This window comes from Plectropomus leopardus, chromosome 13 (genome assembly GCF_008729295.1).
Source record: "Plectropomus leopardus isolate mb chromosome 13, YSFRI_Pleo_2.0, whole genome shotgun sequence".
Classification (NCBI taxonomy): Eukaryota; Metazoa; Chordata; class Actinopteri; order Perciformes; family Serranidae; genus Plectropomus; species Plectropomus leopardus.
The window spans coordinates 19,483,063-19,505,272 of NC_056475.1; the positions used below are offsets into that span (position 1 = coordinate 19,483,063).

General features: G+C 39.9%; 2 protein-coding genes across 2 annotated transcripts in view; both read left to right on the top strand.

The window, feature by feature from the left end:
* The window catches only part of frem2a (FRAS1 related extracellular matrix 2a), a 65,875-nt gene extending 54,898 nt beyond the window's left edge, over positions 1-10,977 (top strand). The window contains exons 14-24 of the mRNA XM_042499407.1: positions 1,101-1,404; positions 3,868-3,999; positions 4,383-4,714; positions 7,674-7,866; positions 7,979-8,104; positions 8,229-8,356; positions 8,469-8,603; positions 8,757-8,883; positions 9,563-9,750; positions 9,878-10,024; positions 10,381-10,977. Of these exons, the coding sequence (XP_042355341.1) occupies positions 1,101-1,404; positions 3,868-3,999; positions 4,383-4,714; positions 7,674-7,866; positions 7,979-8,104; positions 8,229-8,356; positions 8,469-8,603; positions 8,757-8,883; positions 9,563-9,750; positions 9,878-10,024; positions 10,381-10,929 (2,361 nt within the window). The 3' untranslated portion in view covers positions 10,930-10,977. The remainder of the gene's footprint in view (positions 1-1,100; positions 1,405-3,867; positions 4,000-4,382; positions 4,715-7,673; positions 7,867-7,978; positions 8,105-8,228; positions 8,357-8,468; positions 8,604-8,756; positions 8,884-9,562; positions 9,751-9,877; positions 10,025-10,380) is intronic.
* Positions 10,978-14,318: 3,341 nt separating this feature from the next.
* trim47 (tripartite motif containing 47) lies at positions 14,319-21,537 on the top strand. Its single transcript, XM_042499956.1, has 8 exons — positions 14,319-14,557; positions 14,946-15,157; positions 17,210-17,255; positions 17,448-17,543; positions 17,857-18,081; positions 18,453-18,475; positions 18,591-18,712; positions 19,589-21,537. Exons 1-8 carry the CDS (start codon positions 14,375-14,377, stop codon positions 20,116-20,118), a joined length of 1,437 nt encoding a protein of 478 aa, XP_042355890.1. The 5' UTR covers positions 14,319-14,374; the 3' UTR covers positions 20,119-21,537.
* Positions 21,538-22,210: the final 673 nt, after the last annotated feature.

Consider the following 22,210-nt stretch of genomic DNA (forward strand, 5'->3'; position numbering starts at 1 on the left):
GAACAGATTGATTGCTTGGCCTGTTGTATTTCTGCACGAAGCGTCCACAAAAATTGCTCAGAAAAAACTAAATTCTGAGTATTTCTTCATTGTATCATTATCCAGCGGTTCATATAATAACCTACAAATAAGCACCCCACGAATTATGTTCTGTACTTAACATAAAGTTCCAATTTAAAGTAAAGTTACGTAGCTGAGGTTTAGCCAAGTAAAGTTACTGTGGTTAGGTTTTGAAAAAGAAACATGGACGATGCACACACAATTAATCATATGATATCCTACAAATTAACACTTCACAAATGATGATGCCGGCATAACGTAAAGTTACATAACATAAAGTTATGGAAGATGGTTTAGGCAATTTCAGTTTTTTTGGGGTAGGTTGAGGAAAGACACATGGTGATGACCAACCTCAAAATGAGTAAAAGGCACATAAGTCACTTTCTTTGACATAACCACCATGTTTAGAAAGTCAAGCATGGATTTAATCAGCAGAGGTATTTTTCCTACAATAATGTTATTAGTCTTACAAATTAATTTGGCAAACAAATTGGCAGAGTAGCACAGTTCCTGTGTGCTGTCTGCTCGTGCTGGTAACTTCAGGGTAGTGAAGAAGAGTTTGGTTGTAACGTTGTCATATCCAACACCGAACAGCTGAAGTGAACTCAGTCCTCACAGCCTTGAAGTCCCCCCTCTGCTGCTGCACAGAGCTACACCGCGCTGTTTGCTTGTTTATTCAAACTTTATAAACACCCACTGTAATGTGAGTCCAAACGGCACCAAATTCAACACGTCACATTCTTGGCTCCTCAGCAATACATCTGCCAAGTACATTGGATAAATGGTATTTAAGAAGCCATTTTAGGAGCTTAAATACAAGAACATGACCATCTTGGCGAAAGTAAAAAAACATTTCAAGAGCTTAAATATGAAAATCCAGCAGACTGAAACATCTGGATTTCCTTGGCAACAGTTGCTTACTCGTTTGTATTCTGCACCTCTTTCTCCTTTTGTCCTCTGGCATCTGCTGTATCTTTCCCATCTCTCTGCTGTCCCTGCCCACCCGCCCACTCCCGCTCTATTCCTTATCCATCCTCCAGGCTTGCAATACAAAATACCCAGACTATGACAAGACGGGCTCTATCTGTGTCAGCGAGCACATCAACAACACCTTGACCCGCTACCGCTGGCTCATCAGCGCCCCAGCTGGCCCTGATGGCGTCACCAGTCCCATGAGGGAGGTGGACTTTGACACCTTCTTTACATCCTCTAAGATGATCACATTGGACTCAGTCTACTTCCAGGCAGGCTCCAGGGTCCAGTGTGCTGCTAGAGCCGTTAATTCTAATGGAGATGAGGGTTTAGAGCTCAGCAGCCCCATCATCACTATCAGCCAGGAGGAAGGTGAGAACAGAACAATGAATATCCATCTCTATGTATTATGTTGCCAGTTTTCTGGAGGAGGAAATGAACAGGGATTTGGCCCCATTTTGCGATGAAACCCAAAAGGATTTGTTCTCCAAGCACCATGAATGTTCAGGAATAGTGCTTTTGAATGAACATTACCTACTGAACAGTACAGCTGCATAACAGGCACATTAAAATGAAAATACACCTAAAACCCATTGTATTTTGCATTTCTCGGTTATATAGGACGTCTGAATTAAATGGTAAAAAGTGTTGAAGAAGTATTCAAATCTTTTACTTAAAGGTCCAGTGTGTAGGATTTTGGGACATCTTATGGCAGAAACGGTATGTAATATCCATAACCATGTTTTAACTAGTGTATAATGATCATCTGAAAATAAGAATGGTTGTGAGTATAGAATGACCTGTTTATGTCTCCATACACAGCGGGTTCTTTTCCACTAAGTCCATCATGTTGTTTCTACAGTAGCCCAGAAGGTACAAATAAAATACTGGCTCTAGATTGAGCCATTCGCGTTTTTTCTGACAGCCACCGTAGTCCACCAGATAAGTTTCAGTTCTACAACCTCAGCACTAGAAAGCAATACATCCTACATGCTTAAAGGTCCAGTGTGTAGGATTTAGAGGGATTTGGTGGAATCTAGCAGAAGATCGCAGATTTCTGCTAGCAAAAAATTCCTTCTGAGTTCATTGTTCAGGAGTTTTGTTTTTAAGCCAATCCACAGATGTTTCCTCCTCTCCAAAACAAAAAGGCCTAGTGATTTTAAATGGCAAAAAAACTGAATAAATCAGATTTATGTTACAAATAATTGTCTCTCCAATGCCGTTTGGCACATTGCAGACAGATTGCAAGCCTAGCACCTGCTAATATGTGCTCACCTTTTTTCTCAGATAACTTAAGATTCAGACGTCCATGAGGTTTTTACCAGGAATCGAATTATCTGCAGAGGTCTCTTTTTCTCCAAAACAAATGGATACTGTGATTTAAACCAGTAAAAAAATTAATAAAGTAACTGGCAACATGGCAATCTCCATAAAAGAAGACACGTTCCGAATCTCAGTATTTCACTCTGCATTGTACTTGTAGGATCGTGAGTGTGACAAATAAACTTGAAACTTGAAAGTTGAAAAAGCTCATTCAAAGACAACAATTCTTATTTTCAGGTAATAAAACACCAAAGGAAACAAACTCATTACATTATATTCCATTTCTGCAAATATATCCCCCTAAATCTTACACACTGGACCTTTAAGTAGAAGTAACAGTATCACAGTGTAAAAAACTCCACTAGAAATAAAAAGCCTGCATTTAAAATGTTACTTGAGCTCAGACTTAAGTTTTACAAGCAAAATATACTTAAAGGGATAGTTCGAGATTTTTGAAGTGAGGCTGTATGAGATACTTAAGTATCATAAGTATACTTACTTATACATGTATAGTCAGTGTGTTACATACAGTAGCTGACACGCACCGCACAGCTCAGCATTTCCATGCTGTATAGAAGGGTTGATATCAAAATGAGTTTTAGCCACTTTAAAAAAGGCCTACCTTAAAAAAATCAATATCAGTCTAGGTGGGCGCTATATTAAGAGTATTTTTGCTGCTTTACCTCACCATCAGACAGCCTTTTCCTTTGGCACTGCATTTCTCATCCACTGCGGGTCATCTGTTCGGGTCAGAAAGTGCTGTCATTGGCTGTTTAGCGATCCGTTTAAACGAAACTTCACACCGAAAACACTCTCAACACAGCTGGTGGTCGGTGCACCGACCACACTGACTATACATAAGTACCTTATACAGTCCCACTTCAGAAATCCCTAACTGTCCCTTTAAAGTATCTATAATAAAGGTACTTACAATGCAGAAAAAGTGTTATAGTATTTAAACATAATTATAAACTACTATGATTACTGATGCTTTAATGTGTATGTAGAATTATAATGTTGTGGTTGTTACAATGTGTCATATTTTACAAAATCATTATTTGTTTTTTTAGCAAAATCATAATTTGCCGAGAAACTAGTAACAGAATCTGCCAAATAGATGTAGTAAAATACTTGATTACCCTCTTAAAGTATAAAGCGGCATTAAATGGAAACACTCAAGGGTCCGAGCTCTCACTCCTCTCTCATATGTTGTTGCTATGCCATCACTTATGCTGTGCTCACTCCACCTACACATCCTGAATGCAACAAGTACAGGCACACGTTCTCAAGCTGGTCGCAAGGTATTCTTAGAAATGTGGAAATCACTATCTGACTCAGTGAGAGTTTGTGCAGGTTATCAGAAAAATGTATTTAACAGTCTATTACAGTAAATGTAACAATGTAAAAATAACTGAAGGTGGATTGGATTGTGCTTTGTCCTCTGTCTTTCAAAGTGTTACAGCCTGTCCTTGTGTTCAGAATCTCTCCTCTCTGCTCCTCTGTCATATAAAGGTATGTGTCACCCACGAAAGATGGGGACCGTCGGCGCCGAGCCTTTCTCTGCCAAGCTACGCTACACTGGAGCAGACGACCCGAAACACCCCAACCTCATCAAAGTGACTGTCACCATGCCTCACATAGATGGTAGGTAGGAGCTGGAGGCAGGACTCGTACCACAGATGAAGTGAAATGTAATGTAGTGTGTGTAATATTCACGTCCGTGGATCCTCAGGAGCGTGACAGCCAGAATGTAGATCTTGCCGGGTTGTATCGAACCCTGCTGTAGAAACCCTCCAGCACACCCGCTACTTAACATTCCCTTCTTGATTTTTAATCAGTTTCCTTCTGCCTCGTCTCCTCCAGGTTTCCTTCTTCCTTTTTTTCTTGTTGCTCCCCTGCTTTTCTTTTCATCAATTCTTTCGTTCAACTATTCCTTTCTACCAAGTTTTTTAAAATAATAATTTCTCTCCAGGTTTCAAAGATAGTTGGACACAGTTAGAATCACATCGTCTCTTTTCGCCTCGCAGGCATGCTTCCGGTCATCTCCACCCGCCCCCTCATGAACTTTGAACTGACTCTCAGTCCAGATGGAACTCGGGTCGGAAACCACCGCTGCTCCAACTTGCTCGACTACGATGAGGTCACCACAGGTCACAGCTTCATCACCGCCTCGACGCGCAGCCCGGAAAGCATGGGAGACACGGCGCCCTATCAGTTCAGCAACTCTCTGCGGGGGAACAGCACATTACGCTTCTACAGGAACCTCAACCTGGAAGCCTGTCTCTGGGAGTTCACCAGCTACTACCACATGTCTGAGCTGCTCACAGACTGCGGAGGCACCATAGGGACTGACGGACAGGTGTGTGTTTGTGTGTTTCTTTGTCCATAACGTATAAATTCCAATCTGGGGTTTGTTTGTACATCTGCTTGACTGTTAGCCTTTGTGTGTGTGTGTGTGTGTGTCCACCTGTGTGTTCTGTCTATTTACAGCCGTCTGAATGGGAGGGTGGTGCACAGACAGAACGGCACCGTATCTGTTTGCCTGCATTCTATGTCTCATTCACTGCATGTTTGCGTGTGTGTTTGCCAGCTCTGTGATTGACAACTTTTCTTTTTTTTTAACTTCTGTTTATGGGGGGGTTCAAAATACACATACAGAATCTCCTTCTGAACAGAAATTGGGTACAAATATATATACACACACATAGAAAAAGAACAAAAAAGAAAGCAAAAGCGAAATTGAAAAATGGTTGTCATGTCAGGTAGAACACATTCCCCTTTCCTCTTAGCGAAAATTAAATTTCATCACATCATTCAATAAAGTTAGGTGGGCTGGTGGGTTTTTCTGTTTCCATTTACACAAAATCAGCATTTGTGCCAACAATGTCACAAAGCGTATCGTGTTATATTGGCTTTTCTCAGCTCGATTGTGGCTGCTTTCACTCCAAACGATGTTCCAATTAGGTCTGGTTCACACTGAATCTGTAAAACTTCAGACATACTTTGGAATATTTTAGTCCAATAATTAACAACACTTGGGCAGCTCCAAAACATGTGTCCTACTGAAGCTGGTGCTTGTCCACAACATGGGTTTGTGATTGACTTTTAGTGCTCATGCACACAGCAACACACACACTCAAGCTAAATATTGCCGGCTTGTCTGTCATTCACCTAAAGCTCACCACTGTTACCATATCAACATGGAGCATTAAAGCTTAGATTCACAGGAAATCTGTGAAATCTTATAAGGGAAGTCACTTTTATTTGGAGTCTTTGATATGTTGAATACACCTACAGGCTGTCAAGGTTAAGAGAAGATTTTAGTTACCCATCAGGCAGCCTTGCTTAGTTTTTTCTTTGACTTGCTTCCTGACATGACAGGTGAACTCACCAGAGAAGTCAGCTGTTTTGGCATTACAGTGTGTACCGGCTGTCAATTAGCCGCTAACCAACTTCCACTAGCTGTTTGCCATTGTTGCGTCATTGCAGCAGATGTTGCAATTGCTGTTTGTGTTTGTGTTGTATACTGTACCGAGCCGCAGTATTCTCAGGGTTCTTGTTGTTATTGTGGATTATGAGATGGACCCTTGCTCCCCGGCTAATGTCCTGCTGCTCTTTTGTGTTCCTCCAGCCTTTGATCTGTGAGCTTCTTGTTGCTGATCAGACTGCAGAGTGTGTGTGACGCTTTTTGTGTGTGTATGTGGGGAAAGAGAAGGAGATGGAGAAAAAGTAAGAAATTAGTTCACTTGTCCCCAGTCACAGAAAGAGGCGCTTGCACACGTAGTTACACATGATGCCCGTCATCCTCCAAGACCTCAAGTCCACTTCGTTAAGGGAGATCACTGTCACACTGTCACTGGGGTTATTTTTTCCAAAGAGTGCCAAAAGAGAAAAAAAGACGCAGTCAGAACCTTGCAGCTGTACCACGGTGTGTGAATCAAAGCTCACAGAAAGAATAAAATAATTCAGCTACCTCTCAAGAACAAAAGACCAAAAACAATAATGTTCAAAAAAACACAAGATTTTGACTATAATAATCTTGATTGGTGCTTTATTCTTGTTTTTTTTTATGACAGCTTTGTTTTTTGTTCTCCGTAACTGCAGTTATTTTCTTTGTGTGGGGAGAATGTGCACTAATTGAAAGATTTAACTCACAAGAAAAAGGAAAAGAAAATGTTCATCTTAAATCTAACAGTGAACTTTGGCCATCTTTGTTCCTTTTCCATACAGTATACAATAATTTTAGGAACATAAAATGTTCGTTGAGGTAGTTTGTCTCTCAGCTAGCAGTCATTTTAATCCCTCATTTGGATCTGGCGATTGCACAACTTACCCTACTGAGACGCTGTGGTGGATTGGGGAGGTTTCAGTCTGTGTGCACAGAGAATTTCAGCTCTTTAGTGGAGATTCTCTCTGTTTGCAAAGATATTACACCAGACTCTTAATGTGGTGCTGCTTTGTGTTCCAACGCTATTTGAGAAATAATATTGGGTGTTATAATATATATGCTCAAGTGATAAAGGATGGTTGATGAGAGATATACAAAAAAACATCTTTTGCCAAATTGCTTTTCTCAGTTTGTTTTGTCAGTTAATCTCCTGCCCAGCATTCATTTTTGGTAATTAAAAATGCAAACTGACAATTTTCACTTCAAGTCAAACAAAGATGATGTGGCACATTCTCAATCTGTTTCTAAGACAAACTCTGGCTTTGTCAAACTTGTGTGGGCACAAAGTTCAAATCTGTCATAGAAGTGTTGATATAATTTTGGTGAGCAGAGACATCTAGTGGCTGCTCTCTTGTAAATACATCTAAGAATACATATCAGCATACTCAGGTTTCAAGTTATATAGAATATTATCCATAAAAAGGTTTAGGGTAGAACAGTTTTTTTCAGCTTACAGAATCAAAGTAAGTGTGATCGGATTTTTAAATACTTGGAAAACTTTTAAAAAGAAGCACAAAAAAACCAAAACAATTCAACCCACATTGCTGCCCACTGTGGTTTCTCGTGTACAACACAGGAAGACTCTTCTGCTACTTTGAAAACACTGAGTAGGAGTGAAAAAGTTCAAGGTCCTTGTGGAGAAGAACAATGTGTTCATCTTTTTGCATCTTCTCAGCACTTATTATAGTGTATAGACCTACCATCACCCCTTCATCTAACATAGTGAAGGTTTCTTTCTTATAGCTTCAACCAAAATCTAAAATAAATGAACAGTGTGCCATGTCTATTTACATTTTTCCAATGAATTTTACATTATGATTCTACAATAACTGTTTTTCTTTACTCATCTCTGATTGAAACATCCTTACAGGTGTTGAACCTGGTCCAGTCCTATGTGACCCTGCGCGTGCCTCTTTACGTGTCGTATGTGTTTCACTCTCCTGTGGGAACCGGCGGCTGGCAGCACTTTGACCTGCAGTCTGAGCTGCGTCTCACTTTCGTGTATGACACGGCCATCCTCTGGAAGGATGGCATCGGCAGTCCCCCACAGGCCGACTTACAGGGTAAGCTCCCAAGACCGTAAGAACATTACAGTTTGTGTTTCTGGACTCAGTATCATCCAAATAAAAAAACTGTTTCTGAAAAATAAGGTGTGTTTTAATGTATTTTTGACAGGTGCGTTGTATCCAACCAGCATGCGCATCAATGAGCAGGGACGTTTGGTGGTAAACTTCCGCACCAAGGCTCGTTTCAGAGGTCTGTTTGTGGAATCACATTCTGGAGGCAGGATAAAAAGAGCTGGTGAGAAATCTTATTGAAACCACATTAGTTTTAGTCTTCCTTAGTTGTGTACAATAGGTGTCAAATTCGTTTTTGTTAGTCGAAAATCAATCCTCCATTAAGAACTTTTCCCTCTCTCACCAAGCAACCTCTATGTCCTCCATGGTGATGAGTGTGAACCACCCTGGCCTGACCTTTAACCTCACCCTAGTGAGGAGTGAGCCGACCTACAATCAGCCAGTCCAGCAGTGGACCTTCACCTCTGACTTTGCTGTAAGTATGGCAGCATGAAATTTTGTTGTGCCCTGGTGCACAGCCTGAAACATCCGCTGGAAGGACAGATACATACTGATGCTTGCTTATCTGTTTTCTTTGCTCCATACAGGTGAGGGACTACTCTGGGACCTACACAGTAAAGCTAATCCCTTGCACAACAGCCCAAAATATGGAGTACACCATTCCACCTGTCTGCAGTCCCAGAGAACCAGTCACCTTCGATCTAGACATCAGATTCCAGCAAGTAAGGCAGTTTTTTTTAACCTTAAGATTCAAAAGTGGCAAGTTTCATTGTTCTGGGGTGCTTTTCTTTCTTTCTTTCTTTCTTTCTTTCTTTCTTTCACTAGCTCTCTCCTCTATTTTTGTTATACTATCCTTTGTTTTGCATCCTTTTTAGGTGAGTGACCCGGTTGCAGTGGAATTCAGTCTAAACACTCAGATGTTCTTGCTGTCCAAGAGGAATTTGTGGCTCTCTGATGGCTCCATGGGATTCAGTCAGGAGACTGACGTAGCCTTTTCTGAGGGTAAGTGCCTTTGTACTGTGTTTATAGACCTGTCGGTGCCGTGAATATTTAAAAGACTACAGCATATGTGTGATTGTAGAGGTTTTTGTCCTTTTGTCTTCGAGTGGAATTTGTTTTGCATGCTGTCGGTTTTGCAAAGAGTGCCAAGGTTTTGGATTGATTTTTTACCTTCCACGCAGACACCCATTTGAGTTCATGTCAGCACGACGTTGAAGATCAACTTGCAAAAGATAAGCCTTGCTTGGGCTACAGTGGCTGATCCATCACAGTGGACATTACATTCGCTTTTCATTTTGTTAAAGTAATATTGTTGTGTGGTTTGTAAAGTAACTGACATCAGATATTTGAGCCTAAAGGCATTGCATTTACAAACAAATCCTGGAAGACAACCAGTTTGCAAACATAAACATCATGGAGAGGATAAAGTGAATTTGGGGCTTTTTGCTTCTGCTTGGAAGATAGAAAATAAATTTAAAGGCAATGCTGTGGACATGGTTGACAGTTAAGTACGCTGATTTGTAGTACAATGGCTAAAACATACAAAACCACCACCATGGCCTTATATAATTATTTTTATATTCACTTCTATTAAATACTCGGTCTTCCCTGGATTTATGTATGATATGTAATAATAACTTGGCGTAAGCTTTGGGATTAATTTCTTCTTTCTGTATTTCAGGTGATACAATCTACAGTCGTGTGATGGTGGACCCTGTGCAGAACCTGGGGGACTCTTTCTTCTGCAGCATAGAGAAGGTTTTCCTCTGCACTGGTGCTGATGGATATGTACCAAAGTACAACCCGACCAAGTTTGAATTTGGCTGCCTAGCTGATTCCCCGTCATTGCTCTATAGGTTCAAGATCCTTGTGAGTATTATTCAGATGTTTGATGTTGCAATTTAAATATGTAGAGACATACAAAATAATATTTTAAAATCAAATAAAAAAATATGTCCTTATCTCCTTTTTTTCCCTCATTCTCACACCTCACCAGGACAAGGCTCAGCCAGAGACTCAGGCACGAGTCTTCGGGGATGTCAGCTTTAATGCTGTGCTGGCAGTGGATGATCCATCTGCCATGTCCCTCGTTAGACAGCCTGGGTCTGATGGCTTTAGGTTGGACTCTACAGCTATGTTCCAGGTATTCTTCATCTTACTGTTCCACATAGTCAGTGGCAATTTTATTGTGAACTAGCAGCTTTGGTGATAAGTATAACTTTGTCATTCAATGGATAAAACTTCAAAAAAAAAAAAGCTTTACTGTGCATTTTCTATCATGGGATACAGTTGCACAACCATACAGCTTGTGTGTGCATTCACTCAACTCAAGGCTGATAAAGTGCACTTTTGCCAGAAACCCAGTCTAATAGATCAGTCCAGCACCTGCAGGTCACACCTTTTCAAAAATTCATGTAGATATTTTTTTAACCACTTCTATTTGCTCAGTTTGTAAATTGAATATAACTCAAAGATCTGCCTAATTTTGTGTTTCTTCAGGTTGCAGCAGGCCGTGAGTGGTACATTCACACCATTTACACAGTCCGCTCCAAAGAAAATGCAAACAGAGGCATTGGAAAGCGCAGCCTGGAGTACCACTCTTTTGTCTCTGCCAGCAACGATCTCGCCCTGACCCCATCAAATGCCAAAGGTCATCGCTCCAGGAGGTCCATTGGCGAGGAAGTCCCAGAGATCGCTGAGGATATTGGTGCAGACAACAACCGCGGGACCAATATCATGCACATCGCTTTGGACCGCACCAAGCGGCGGGCAGGGGGGTCGAATGAGCTGTTTACAGACGGGCTGGAACCCAGTGGGCTGAACGCAGAGGAGGAGGAGGAGGGTCTGGTGACTGTGGTGGGGGCACTGGTGGGGCTGCTGCTGACCGTGCTCATTATTGTCACCATCGTACTGGTGCTGAGATCCAGACAGAAGGATGGGAAGGAGGGGTGGAGGGAGGGGGTGCAAGAGGTGGTGAAAGGCTCTGTCAGTACGGAGCCCATGCTGGTGGTGAGGATGCAAGACTGCCACAACAGCTCGGAGGTCTGAGCAATGGATGCGTGGATGGACAGATGGACAAAGGGATGCAGAGTATGTGAGGGTTTTTATAAAATTTGGGAATTTCTTTTCTTGTTTTTTTACTGGTATTAAATTACTTTCATAACACCAAAAATCTGAGATTGATCATAAGTGTTATTGGGTGTGTGTGTGTGTATGTGTGTGTGTGTGTGTGTGTGTGTGTGAGTGTGCCTGTCAATGGAGGGATTTCTACAGCATTGGATCCATCACATACCTTGATCACTGCAACAGAAAACAGCACAGACGATTCTGCTATACGCCATCTTCACTTAACATTCTCACTTGTGCTGCTAGTAGCATGGTATTTCCTTTCTCCCTTACTGGCTTTATGGTGTTAAAGTGCCTGAAGCAGCTTTATCCCTTCAGGACAGTCCCAGTCACCAAGAGCACTTTTTCTCATAAAGCTAGTGTCACACAGGCCAAGTCAGAGATTTAGTGCCTCAGGTTTACCTCGGGTAAAGGGGACTAGATGATGTCAGTGTTCATACTGAAAGGAATAGTTCACCTTAAAGAGAGCACTCAGATGTTATCGACCTGCCCCTGTGTCAGTCAAAACTTCACTGAAGTTTGTGAGCCCTGGTACTTCTCTGTCTGTCTACTATAATGTTAATCATATTAATGGTAACAAGACCATCTTTTCTACAGCTTGCTAAGGATACAGCTGATTACTGCACACATTGTGCAGCATATTCCAGTTGTTACGTATCTTAGCAATTGTGTTATGGATGCAAAAGTCCAGTGTTTACACTACAATCTCACTTACAACTCAAAGTTATTATAAAGTTCATAGGTGGCCAGAGGATAGTGTCCTTTCAGAATATTGGGGATTGAAAGGTAAATATTAAACCCAAGAGTTTGGCTAGAAAATGTAAAGCTATGGTGTGTGTGTGTGTGTGTGTAGATAAATATTCAGTCTGGGGTGAACTGTGCCTTTAGGCCTACAATTTTGTCCTGAAATATTTGCCTAGACAGTCAGTTTGGAGCTTCATCACCTGTTTCTTATCTGTGAACCTGCAGAAGGCTCTTATCACACTGGAGATTAGGACCACTGTCGTCAGAATTTCAGAATTAATGTTTAATAACCAGCTAATTGTTTTATTAACTCACATTTCTTTCTTTTGTTTACCATGTGATACAGAATGTGAGATGTATTAAGGATTTTTGTTTTTATTTTGTAAACTCAGTTATGTAGTTTTTCATGTGTTTACAAGCCATCATAACTGCTTCTGTTACCACAATGTTTACTATTATCCATCCTCGCAGGAATTGTTCCTCCACTATGTGTTTCTGTGATATTGTCATATTTATTCAAAATATTTCAGGCACATATGTTCTTTTTTTTAAATAATACTGGTTAAAGTTTATAAAGACACTCATCTCAGGAGTTATTTCTTTTCCAGACTGTGTATTGTAGCACAATTTACTACAGTTGATGACTGAAGAGAATCTCTACAGAGCCACTTTCCACTTCTGTGTTACACTGCTGATAAGTGTGGTGCCGTGAACATGCAAATACTGTATCCATATTGAGTGATTTAACCCCCTTCTCACATTAAGTTTCTGTAAGCTTTATTTGTCACTAGTGCTGTGTGGGATTCCAATGTTCTGAGTCATGTTTTTTTTTTTTTTTTAACAAAGGATGCAAACAAAATAGCTGCTTACAAATCTGTATGTCACGATAAAAATGGTGGCATGAGGCATGAATGTCTCATTATTTAGTTGATATCACTGGTGAAATTTCTTGTTTACATGTGTTGTTAAACCTGTGTCTTACTCTGCTATGGATATACAACATGCTGAGATCAGTGTTCCTGAATATTTGTCTTATTATGGTGTTGTCAGTCATCATTGCATAATTATTTCCGGTATTTATCAGGGCTAGCTGATGTGATGAACATGAGCCAGGAATCAGCCCGAGGTGTGAATCAGCGAGGGATGTGATGGTTTATAAAAGGTAATAGTCTGCTGAAAGCTGGCGGTGATTTCTTTTTTCTTGCCCTGATGAATTTGGAAATAACACCACGTCTGACATCGAATGCACTTTTTGAGTCACATCCCTCACATGCCAATCCAAGCTATGCAATGTAATGTATATTCCACAGCCAGTTATCCCCATGTATATGACAATTTTAGCACAAACAATCAAACTTGATATTCAGTTTGTGTCTTTTTTATGGGTTTTATGTATATGTATTTAAAAATAAATATTGTTGCTTAGTGGTTGTTGTTAATTTATTCAGTATTTTTTTTAGAAGTGTGTAGCTGAGAAAAAAACAGGACACAGGACTAGGAGTGCTTTGAGACTGACTTGAGACCAGAAAGCATGAATTCTTGAAAAAATAGAAAATGGACAGGCAGGCAATGGCAATTACATTAGATAGAAAAATCATAAAAATCTTTTGTGTGATTAAGCCTTTACGATCTAAAAAATTGGCTTGATTTCTGTCAAAAACATGGAAAAATCACAATGTGCAACAGAAGAAGAAATGTCCCCAAAATTAGCAAGAGATTACTGAAAGGTAAAAGAAAATGACCTGAAAATTAGTTTAAAAAACCCCAAAACAAAACAAAAAAATGAAAGAAAATAAACAAGAAAAATTATAATTCTGTAACATAATTTTAACACTTTAGAATTTGTTTTAAATAATGTGAAAAAAATATTGGAACAGCTAGTTTTATGAGTCATTAACGTGAAACCTGTTCATAACACGTGTAAGTGGATTATTAGTAAAAATGAAATCGGTCCAACAAAAGTTTTTACATTTTAAAGGAATTTTAAAGTGATATGTAATTATAATTACAAATGTAGTTTTTCCCTAGCTTTTTTCTTTTTTCCCAAGGGAGTTTCCTTGTGTTTGTTTTTAATTAGAAATATCTAAATCTATTTAAAAAATGTTATAGTTGTAGAAACACATTTTTACCAAGTTGCTCATTGTCCTTTGGTGGCTCAAAGATTTAAATACTTGTGAATGGCGTTTGAAAGGAGCACAAGAAAAGTGATGTCACTCCAGGTTTCAGAGAGATTAAGTCTATGTACTATAAGGAGAGAAAGCATGAAATAAGAAGAACTTAATATGCTACATTAGTGATGTAGTGACATACATCAAAGGCTAAACCCTACACTGGCAGCGTTTGTCAATGTCAAGCAAATAAAAGTTTGATTTCATCAAGTATTAAGTGTTATTCTCCTCGCCAGATACTGGATGTATGATAGAAACTTTTTAATTCTTTCACCTGATTGGATCAGGATTGGATGAGAGCGAGCCAGGAAGAGAGGAGAATCTGATTGGTCAAGACGGAAAATGACGCAGCACAAATATGCCCGCGTCCTTCCATCCCTGGCCCCGCCCTCTCCTTCCTTCACTTCCTGCAGTGTGGCGCTGTGGCGGTGTTGTGCTGCTGTTGGCTTGTAAACATGGCTACTGCTGGAGCAGCTGGAGACGACCTGAGGAAAGAGCTCACATGTGCGATTTGTTTGGACTTCTTTAAAGACCCCGTCATACTGAAGTGCGGGCACAATTTCTGTCGTTTTTGTATCTGCATGCACTGGGATGAAAATGGCGGAGACTACGGTTACCAGTGTCCTCAGTGCCGAACCGTGAGTTAATGCACGTTTTCTGTATTTTCCACCGTATTTTTCATCACGAAATATGCCGAGTACACTTGTGACAATGTTGATTCAACGTTATTAAATTTATAAGCGACTTCAGAGTGGCTTATTGGATGTTGCTGTGTGAAAAATGACACAAGCTACGCAGTGCATTTTTGTAGCAACCGTTGATATGGTGGCTGGCTTTAGCTAGCTTTCGGTAAATTGTCAGCAGGTTAGTTGGCTAACAATGATGACCTAATTTTGCATTTCGCCATTGAAGAACTGCTTTAATGTAGAATAAATATATACACACTGTGGGCAAAGTAACACTGGCTTTTGGCCTTGGTTACAAGCAGATGTCTGCGTTTCTCAGTTGCTTTCTTTGTTGTCTCAGGTGTTCAACAAGAAGACCTTCACCAAAAACTACCTGGTGCAGAACCTGGTGGCCAAACTGGACGATCTGGACTGTCTGGGCTCTTGTCCTGCACCCTCTAAGCCCGTTAAAGTAGATGGAAAGTGTGAGCAACACGGAGAAGAGCTGAAATTGTACTGCCAGACTGATAAAAGGCCCATCTGTGTGGTCTGCAGGGAATCTAGAGCACACAGGTTGGTCGTGTTCGCACCTTTTTTTCACAGGGAAATTAGACACAATCTCTTTGGTTAGCTTTTTGTTTGCTCTGAAAGATATTCTTTTGCAAATTCATCACTGTCGCTTTCTTGTCAAGGAAAAGCTTGTTTGTAAGTAATCATTAGTCACTGAGATTGCACAGGTCAGGTTGCCAGTGAGATTCATTGCCCACGCAGAGTAGCCTAAACCTATGACATGCTACATTTTAGCTGCATATAATGAACTGCAGATAACATTGACAGTAACCAGATTTGAATTTGTAAGCAAGTATTGATATGATGAAACTTGCACTTGAACATTGCCAGGTTTCTGAACATTTAATTTGCCATTTAAGCACATACAAGAAACCTAAGTATTGTGACAAAAGGGATTAAAGGAAAACAAAATCAGATCTGACAGAAACTGTTAAGTTTTCTTCCTTAACCTTGCCATACTTCTGCCAAGGCAATAGTTTCCTGGTGTTGTGTCTTTGAGATAAGACACAAACCTTGAGATAACCTGAGAAAACCCAATCTAAGTTTATGCCTTTGTCAGTCTTTCTATCCTTAAGTCATAGTTGTTTTTGGTGAGGAGAAACTTGAGTGTATCAGCATTAAAATATTCCATTGTTTTATCTCTGTGATCATTAAAACCAAATTAAACGCTGACACCCCATTAAAAATCTGAAACTGCAGCTGTTAATGCACCTGAGGTGACTTTGAGTAAGTTGAATGTGCCTTTTAATCCCTTTAAAATGACATTTCAAACTTTTATGTTACATTAGTGTGAATTTTTAAAAGAAATAGGGATTCTGGCAAAAATGTATTATATATGTGGCAAAGTTTATCAGCACAGCTGTGGGTACTGAAAGTACAGTACACAAGAACAGTCACTGCTGTCGTCTAAGGAAAAAAAATATCTGCATGTGTATCTGATGTAAGAGGGTGCAAAGGCGAGGTCAGAAAATGGCTAAGAAAGAGTGAAATTGAAATTTCCATGGCAGTGAATTTACTTATAGACAGAATATTGTTGTATCCTCCCCTTGTCAAGCCACAGCTTTAACATAAAGTTAAAATAATGCAAATTTTTATCATTCAAATTTTGCTAGCATAATCTTTTGTCTTGATTTGTTTGCATCCATTTTGCAGCACAAAGACTTGTTTTTGCTCTTGTGGGGTTTGGTGTTGCTACTCAACTCTTCAAGACAATCCAAAAACTGTTAACAGTATGTGTAAAAAAATGACAGCATTATGTCTTACCACAGTGGTGTGACTACATGTTCTTTTAGTTGGACTATGCAGTTGACTTTAAGAGTTTGGAAACACCCTTGTCTTAAACTAGTTGGTGTTCAGCCATTTTTTGGCATTCAAAGGGGAACTCTTGATAAAATGTACCAAGAGAATATTACTCCTACCGGCTTTTTAAAGTCTCCCTGTGGAGTTTTTATTATTATTTTATTTCTTTATTTATTTATTTGGCATTTTAGCCTTTTATTGGACAGGAAAAGAGAGAGGGAATGACATGCAGCAAAGGGCCACGAGTGGGAGTTGAAACTGAGGCTGCTGCAGCAAGGACACTGCCTTCATTCTTGGGGCGCCTGCTTTATCCACTCAGCCACCGGGCGCCCCATTGTTATTTTATTTTAAGCACTGTAGAGCATTGTATTTTAATGTCCTCAATGTGTTTTTTTTTTTATGTCTTTCTTTGTGCATGATGATGTACTTGTATGCAGGACTGTGAGATTCCATCCATAGTTGGTTGTGGTAAGACACCAACAAAGGCAGTGATGAATAATGCTGCTAGCAAACAGAAATAATTAAAAAAAAAACTTTTTTTTTAATGTTTTAAAAGGCAGTAAATGCACTTGTTTGTTTGTTTTTTTTTTTACACCTCTAGGATACACACAATGTGGTTTGGTAAGAAAAACAGACTATAAACTTCTTTTAATTTACAAAAAACCCCACAGGGTTCTTTAAGTGTTTTGGGGGTGGTGTGACTAATTGCCCTGTAAACCACTAACTGCCCGCTCATTTGTGTCATTGTTGTTTCAGACACCATGAGGTAGCACCGGTGCCAGAAGTTGTGAATGACATGAAAGTAAGTCTACATGTATAAATGTGCTCGGATGCGTTCTCCTCAGTATGCTACTGTACATTTGGGCAAGAGATAAGAGCTGGTATGGCTTTTGCCAAATGTCTCATTTGCTATCCGCCCAATATTTGGTCATTTTTTTCCTATGATATCCTGTTTTACTGTGTACATGTGTCTTGATATGCATGTGTGTTACAGATGGAGTTAAAACTGAGGTTAATGGAGCTCAACTGGCAGAAGTCTCAGTGTGTAAAAGTTATAACGGCTGATGAGCGCACCAGAAGTGAAGTGCGGGTATGTAATCGACAACTTTGTAGTGTATTTTGAGCTGGTAACATTGACGTGTATATTTTGGTTCAAGTAGTCTTTCAAGATAACAACCTTCTTTAACTTGCCGGTTTAAACCTGTTTTGTCCGTCCAGTGAAATGCATCATTTCAAACCAGTTTGGAGGCCTCGGTAATAGTCAGGAAGTACTTGATGTATAAACATTGCGGTACACACTGCACAAAAATGTTGGTTAACACTGAACAAACACACCATTGACACTTTTAATTATCACCTAATGAATCTTTCATCTTAATCCTCTGAACATCGCTGCCCTCCAGTTGAAGAAACAGAGACTCAAGGAGAAGATTGAGGCGGATGTTGGTGCTTTGGTGCAGTTCTTGCTGGATGAGAGAGACTCCCTGCTCGAGAGCCTGGATGCTGAGGAGGTGGCCACCATGGCCGTCATAGACGAGAACTTAAAGATCGTGGAGACGGAGGTGTCCGCTGTGGACAAAGCCATAGCTGACATCCACAGCCACATCAGTGGCAAATCTAGCTTTGAGGTCAGTCTAATATAGGAGTGGTCTGATTCACAGATGTGATTTAACTCTTAAATCACCATGCCTCCTCTAGAGATTCACAGTTACTGTCGGTGTGTCTTAACCAAAGCTTCAAAAACGTGTTATGAAACTAGTGTTTAAATTGCATGTTAAAGCCGCCACCCAAAGCTTGAAATCATTGCTTTCTACTGGTAGTAAGCATTTAATTTTAGCACAAAGTCTTAGCTCACAATCTCACAGCAAGTGTTGTCAACATTAGGACATGTTTAAGAAATGGATGTGGGTTAAACTTGCCAATATGTTTGACCAGCTTTGAAATCAGTGTGAAGTTTATTCAGTATTAATCTAAAGGTGTCCTTTTTTTCCTCCACCAGAGTCTTGCTGAGACATTCAATGAGTAAGTTAGCCTATGGTTGTTGATTTGATATGAAACTATAAATATTCTATTGACAGTGACTTTTCAAAAAGGCAGCTTTGTGCGATCATTTCTTATCCTATCTTTCCCCTTGCAGAGTCATTCATTGCAAGCCTTTCACATCTCTCGATACCGTTAATTGTGCGACTGAATTCACAGACTTCTCAGGGCCCTTCCAGCTTATCATGTGGAAGAAGATGATGCACGTGCTGCATACCAGTGAGTTAACTCTACACACAGAAGCTTGCACTGAACACAGTCAAAACTGTTGCAATGTGAAGTCAGAAAACCAGCAGAATACACAAGGTTATTTAAATCTTAAATTAATCTATTGTTTTTTTGTGTATAGAGAAAAATAATAAGATGCTGAAAGGTAAATTATTTATCTGAATTCCAAAGAAGATCAACTAGGCTGCAGTGATCTTATTTAAAATCATGCACCGGTCAGACATAAGATGGAGAAGTCTGGCCAGAGAGGAAATCAGGCACGGGTCTTACAGTTAACATAGGTAAAATATATGTACACTGCCTTTCATGTACATCATGTCTTAGTTTTAAGTGGAAAACAAGCTTTAGGTAGTAATATACTGTATGTGGTTTGGCTCCTCTCCGTCTCGGTTCTCACATAAGGAATCCATGCAGGGAATTGTTTACTATCTCACTGGCTTTGCTCCAGACAGACAAAGAAATGCAGGCATTGTATCTTATTTACACACACTTCTAACTAGATATGTCAAAGATTTTTTTTTTTTTTTAAAATGAAGGGGGTTGCTTTAAAAGAGTCTAAAAGTGAGTTGCATAAAATTTAGATTTTTTTTTTTTAATCTTTAAAGTTAATATTTGTGCCTATATTCTTAAATGCAAACCAATACAGCTTTTTGCCTTGTATCATCACTTCAGCAGGAACAATGTAATGTTGCTTGATCAGCCTACTTACACTGTAGCAAAGAAATGGTTCTTTCTGGTTTTGGAGTCTCCAGGTTTTCTTGGACGACAACGTCAAATTGGATTCCTCTCTTTTTTCTGAATGTACTGCCATCTTCTGCCCTATTTAAGAGCAAAGTAGACTAATTTATCCCCTCTCTTCCTATGTAGTGCCTCAGAACCTCACCTTAGACCCAGACACAGCTCATCCAAACCTGCTTATCTCGGACTTTGACACAAAAGTGGAGGAGGGCCGTGTTCGTAACCAGGAACCAGACCTGCCAGCCCGCTTTAACCGGTTCTGCGGTGTCCTTGCCACAGCCCAGTATGCCAGTGGCCAGCACTACTGGGAGGTGGATGTGAGGGACAAAGGTGTGTGGTACCTGGGAGTCACCACTGAGTGCAGCAACAGGAAGGGCTTTGTCAGCCTCACTCCCTCGGCAGGATACTGGAGCCTGTGCCTACAGGACCGGTTGTATGCCAACGGTGAGGATGGGCGGATCCCTGTCGCTGACTACTGGAACTCTCCTCGGGTCGGTGTGTACCTGGACTACGACAACGGGCGCCTTAGTTTCTATGATGCCGTCACAATGAAGAGACTGTACATGTTTGACACTTGCTTTGAAGAGCCCGTCTATCCTTTCTTTAGCCCAGGGAAGAATGATCCAGGCAGCAGGCTGCAGATATGCCACTATTACTGAGAAAGCTGCAAAGAGTGTTTCAGTCTACTTCTCTAAGGGCAAACTCATGTATGCCAGTGTTTCAGATTTGCTGTTAGCAAGGTTTTATCTCACAGCCCAGGCTGAAGTGACAGGGTGATGTTGAGCCTTGGAGCCATATACTGTACGCATTTGAGCTGTCACTTGTTGGTCTTACTGGTTACACTGAATAACAATTACCAGGTGTCTCATCACACTCTGGTTGTAATGAAGAGCTCCATTTCTCCAATATTTTGAGGTTGAACATTTAAAATTTGGTACCTTTCAACCTAGACACACACTGTAGGCTTTTACCCCTGACTACTGTGGCTGGGGGGATTGGAGAGGTGCTTCGCGTCTATATCACTGTGTCTGCTGGGATGCAGATGCATCAGATGCTCTTGTTGATCAGAGCATATCCAGTTCTTATCCTATTAGCAACCACTATGCCATACTAATGTTCATTATTTTTTTTGCCAGACAGGGTCAGTGCTGTTGCCTTGTTGGGTAGAACTTGAAGGAAATATGACATTGTTATCACATTGATAGTTGTTGACCGTAAAGATTCCCTCATTAATTTTAGACTGAAGAACAGTCAGTTCAGTGCTGATAGTTATCAAAAGGAACAGACTGAAACTGGCCAGCTTGTGCTGGGATTTCAGCTCTCAGATAATATAAAACTTCCAGGGTTGTTTGTTTTGTGGACGTAATCGTCAGTGCAAATAATTTTATCATTAGCCTTTTAATATCACATTATGCCCCCTTTTAAAAAAAAAAAAAAAAAAAATCCATACATTATAATTTTTGGACAAATTCTTCTGTATATTGCTCTTAGTTGCATTTTGAAGCTTTTTTTGTGAGCAGTGAGAATGAAGGCATGACGTCGTGCCATTTTGCTTTGTTAGAGGTATTTTAAAAATCTGAAAACATTTTATCAGTCGTCCTGAAAATGAGCAGGTATAAGACAAAGCATACTGTTTTCAAATACTCAAATGGCAAATTAATAAGCTTCAGAGATATGCCCTCAAATTTGTGTCACTCAACAAGTGAACCTGTAATCGCGTTTATCTTTAGGAGACTTCCAACAACAGCCATCAGCCAGTTGGACTTGGCTAAAATGACTGTGGAATGCGGATTGACGTTTTATTACATCTTCATGTTGTTTTTCTTTGCTTTTTACTAAATATCCCTTCAGCGTTTCCTTAATTATATTCATTTAACTAATCCTACTTTAGATTATTAATTGCTAGCTGTTGAGTTGGTCCTGATGCTGCAAAGTAGTCCTCACATTTTTAGGTCTGTTGTCCAACTTGGTCCATTCAGTGTGATTTCTATTTTTCATTTTTGCTGTTGAAGGTGAAAATACATGTATCTGGACAATTATATATATTTTTCCTTTCTTCATAAACATGGGCATATTTTAGATGATGATCTGTATGGGTTTTTATTTTTGCTTGTGCAGTTGTCCACACTGTGGTTCTACAAGTGAATGTTTGCCACTTTTTTCCTTTTTCAAATGATCTTATTTGCTGATCTGAGTATTCACTGATAAATGTTTTGTCTAAGATGGTATACCTCATTCAGTCCCTTAACGTACTTTTCTTAGCTGAGTTTTCATTCATGCTTAGCAGTGTTTGGGCTGTGTCTTGATAAGTGTGACAAAAAATGGACCTTGGTAGTCCCTTTTTGTGGCCCTTTCACCTTCTATAAATGTGCTTAGTGTTTCTCAGACTTAATGATGAGATTAAAAAAGAAAAAAAGAAGTGTTTATTTTATTTAAAGCCTTGATTATCCACTCCCTGTGCTTAGTGTTATTATCCTTCTTTTCATGAGACAGCCAGCCAGCATATATAGCTGTGTAAGTATGTTAGAATTCATAACTAGCCTATAATTTGGTTTTAAAATCTAATTTTTTTTCCTACAGTGGCTTTGCAAAATGAGTCGAATCCTGCTGGATTTGTTATTTCCGGTTGCTTTATGGCAGTTATGTGAGATTCAACACTTTGAATTATAAGCATACCTCTTCTTCTACCTCTTCAAGACTCGCAATACTTTTTTTAGTTAGGCGTTCTGTTTTTTGCAACTTGGCAACATC

Excerpts from the sequence above, each read along its gene's own strand:
- trim47 (XM_042499956.1), top strand. The coding sequence starts at position 14,375 with ATGGCTACTGCTGGAGCAGCTGGAGACGACCTGAGGAAAGAGCTCACA. Across the intron at positions 15,158-17,209 it reads AGGGAATCTAGAGCACACAG|ACACCATGAGGTAGCACCGG; the intron begins GTTGGTCGTGTT and ends TTGTTGTTTCAG. Across the intron at positions 18,713-19,588 it reads GATGCACGTGCTGCATACCA|TGCCTCAGAACCTCACCTTA; the intron begins GTGAGTTAACTC and ends CTTCCTATGTAG.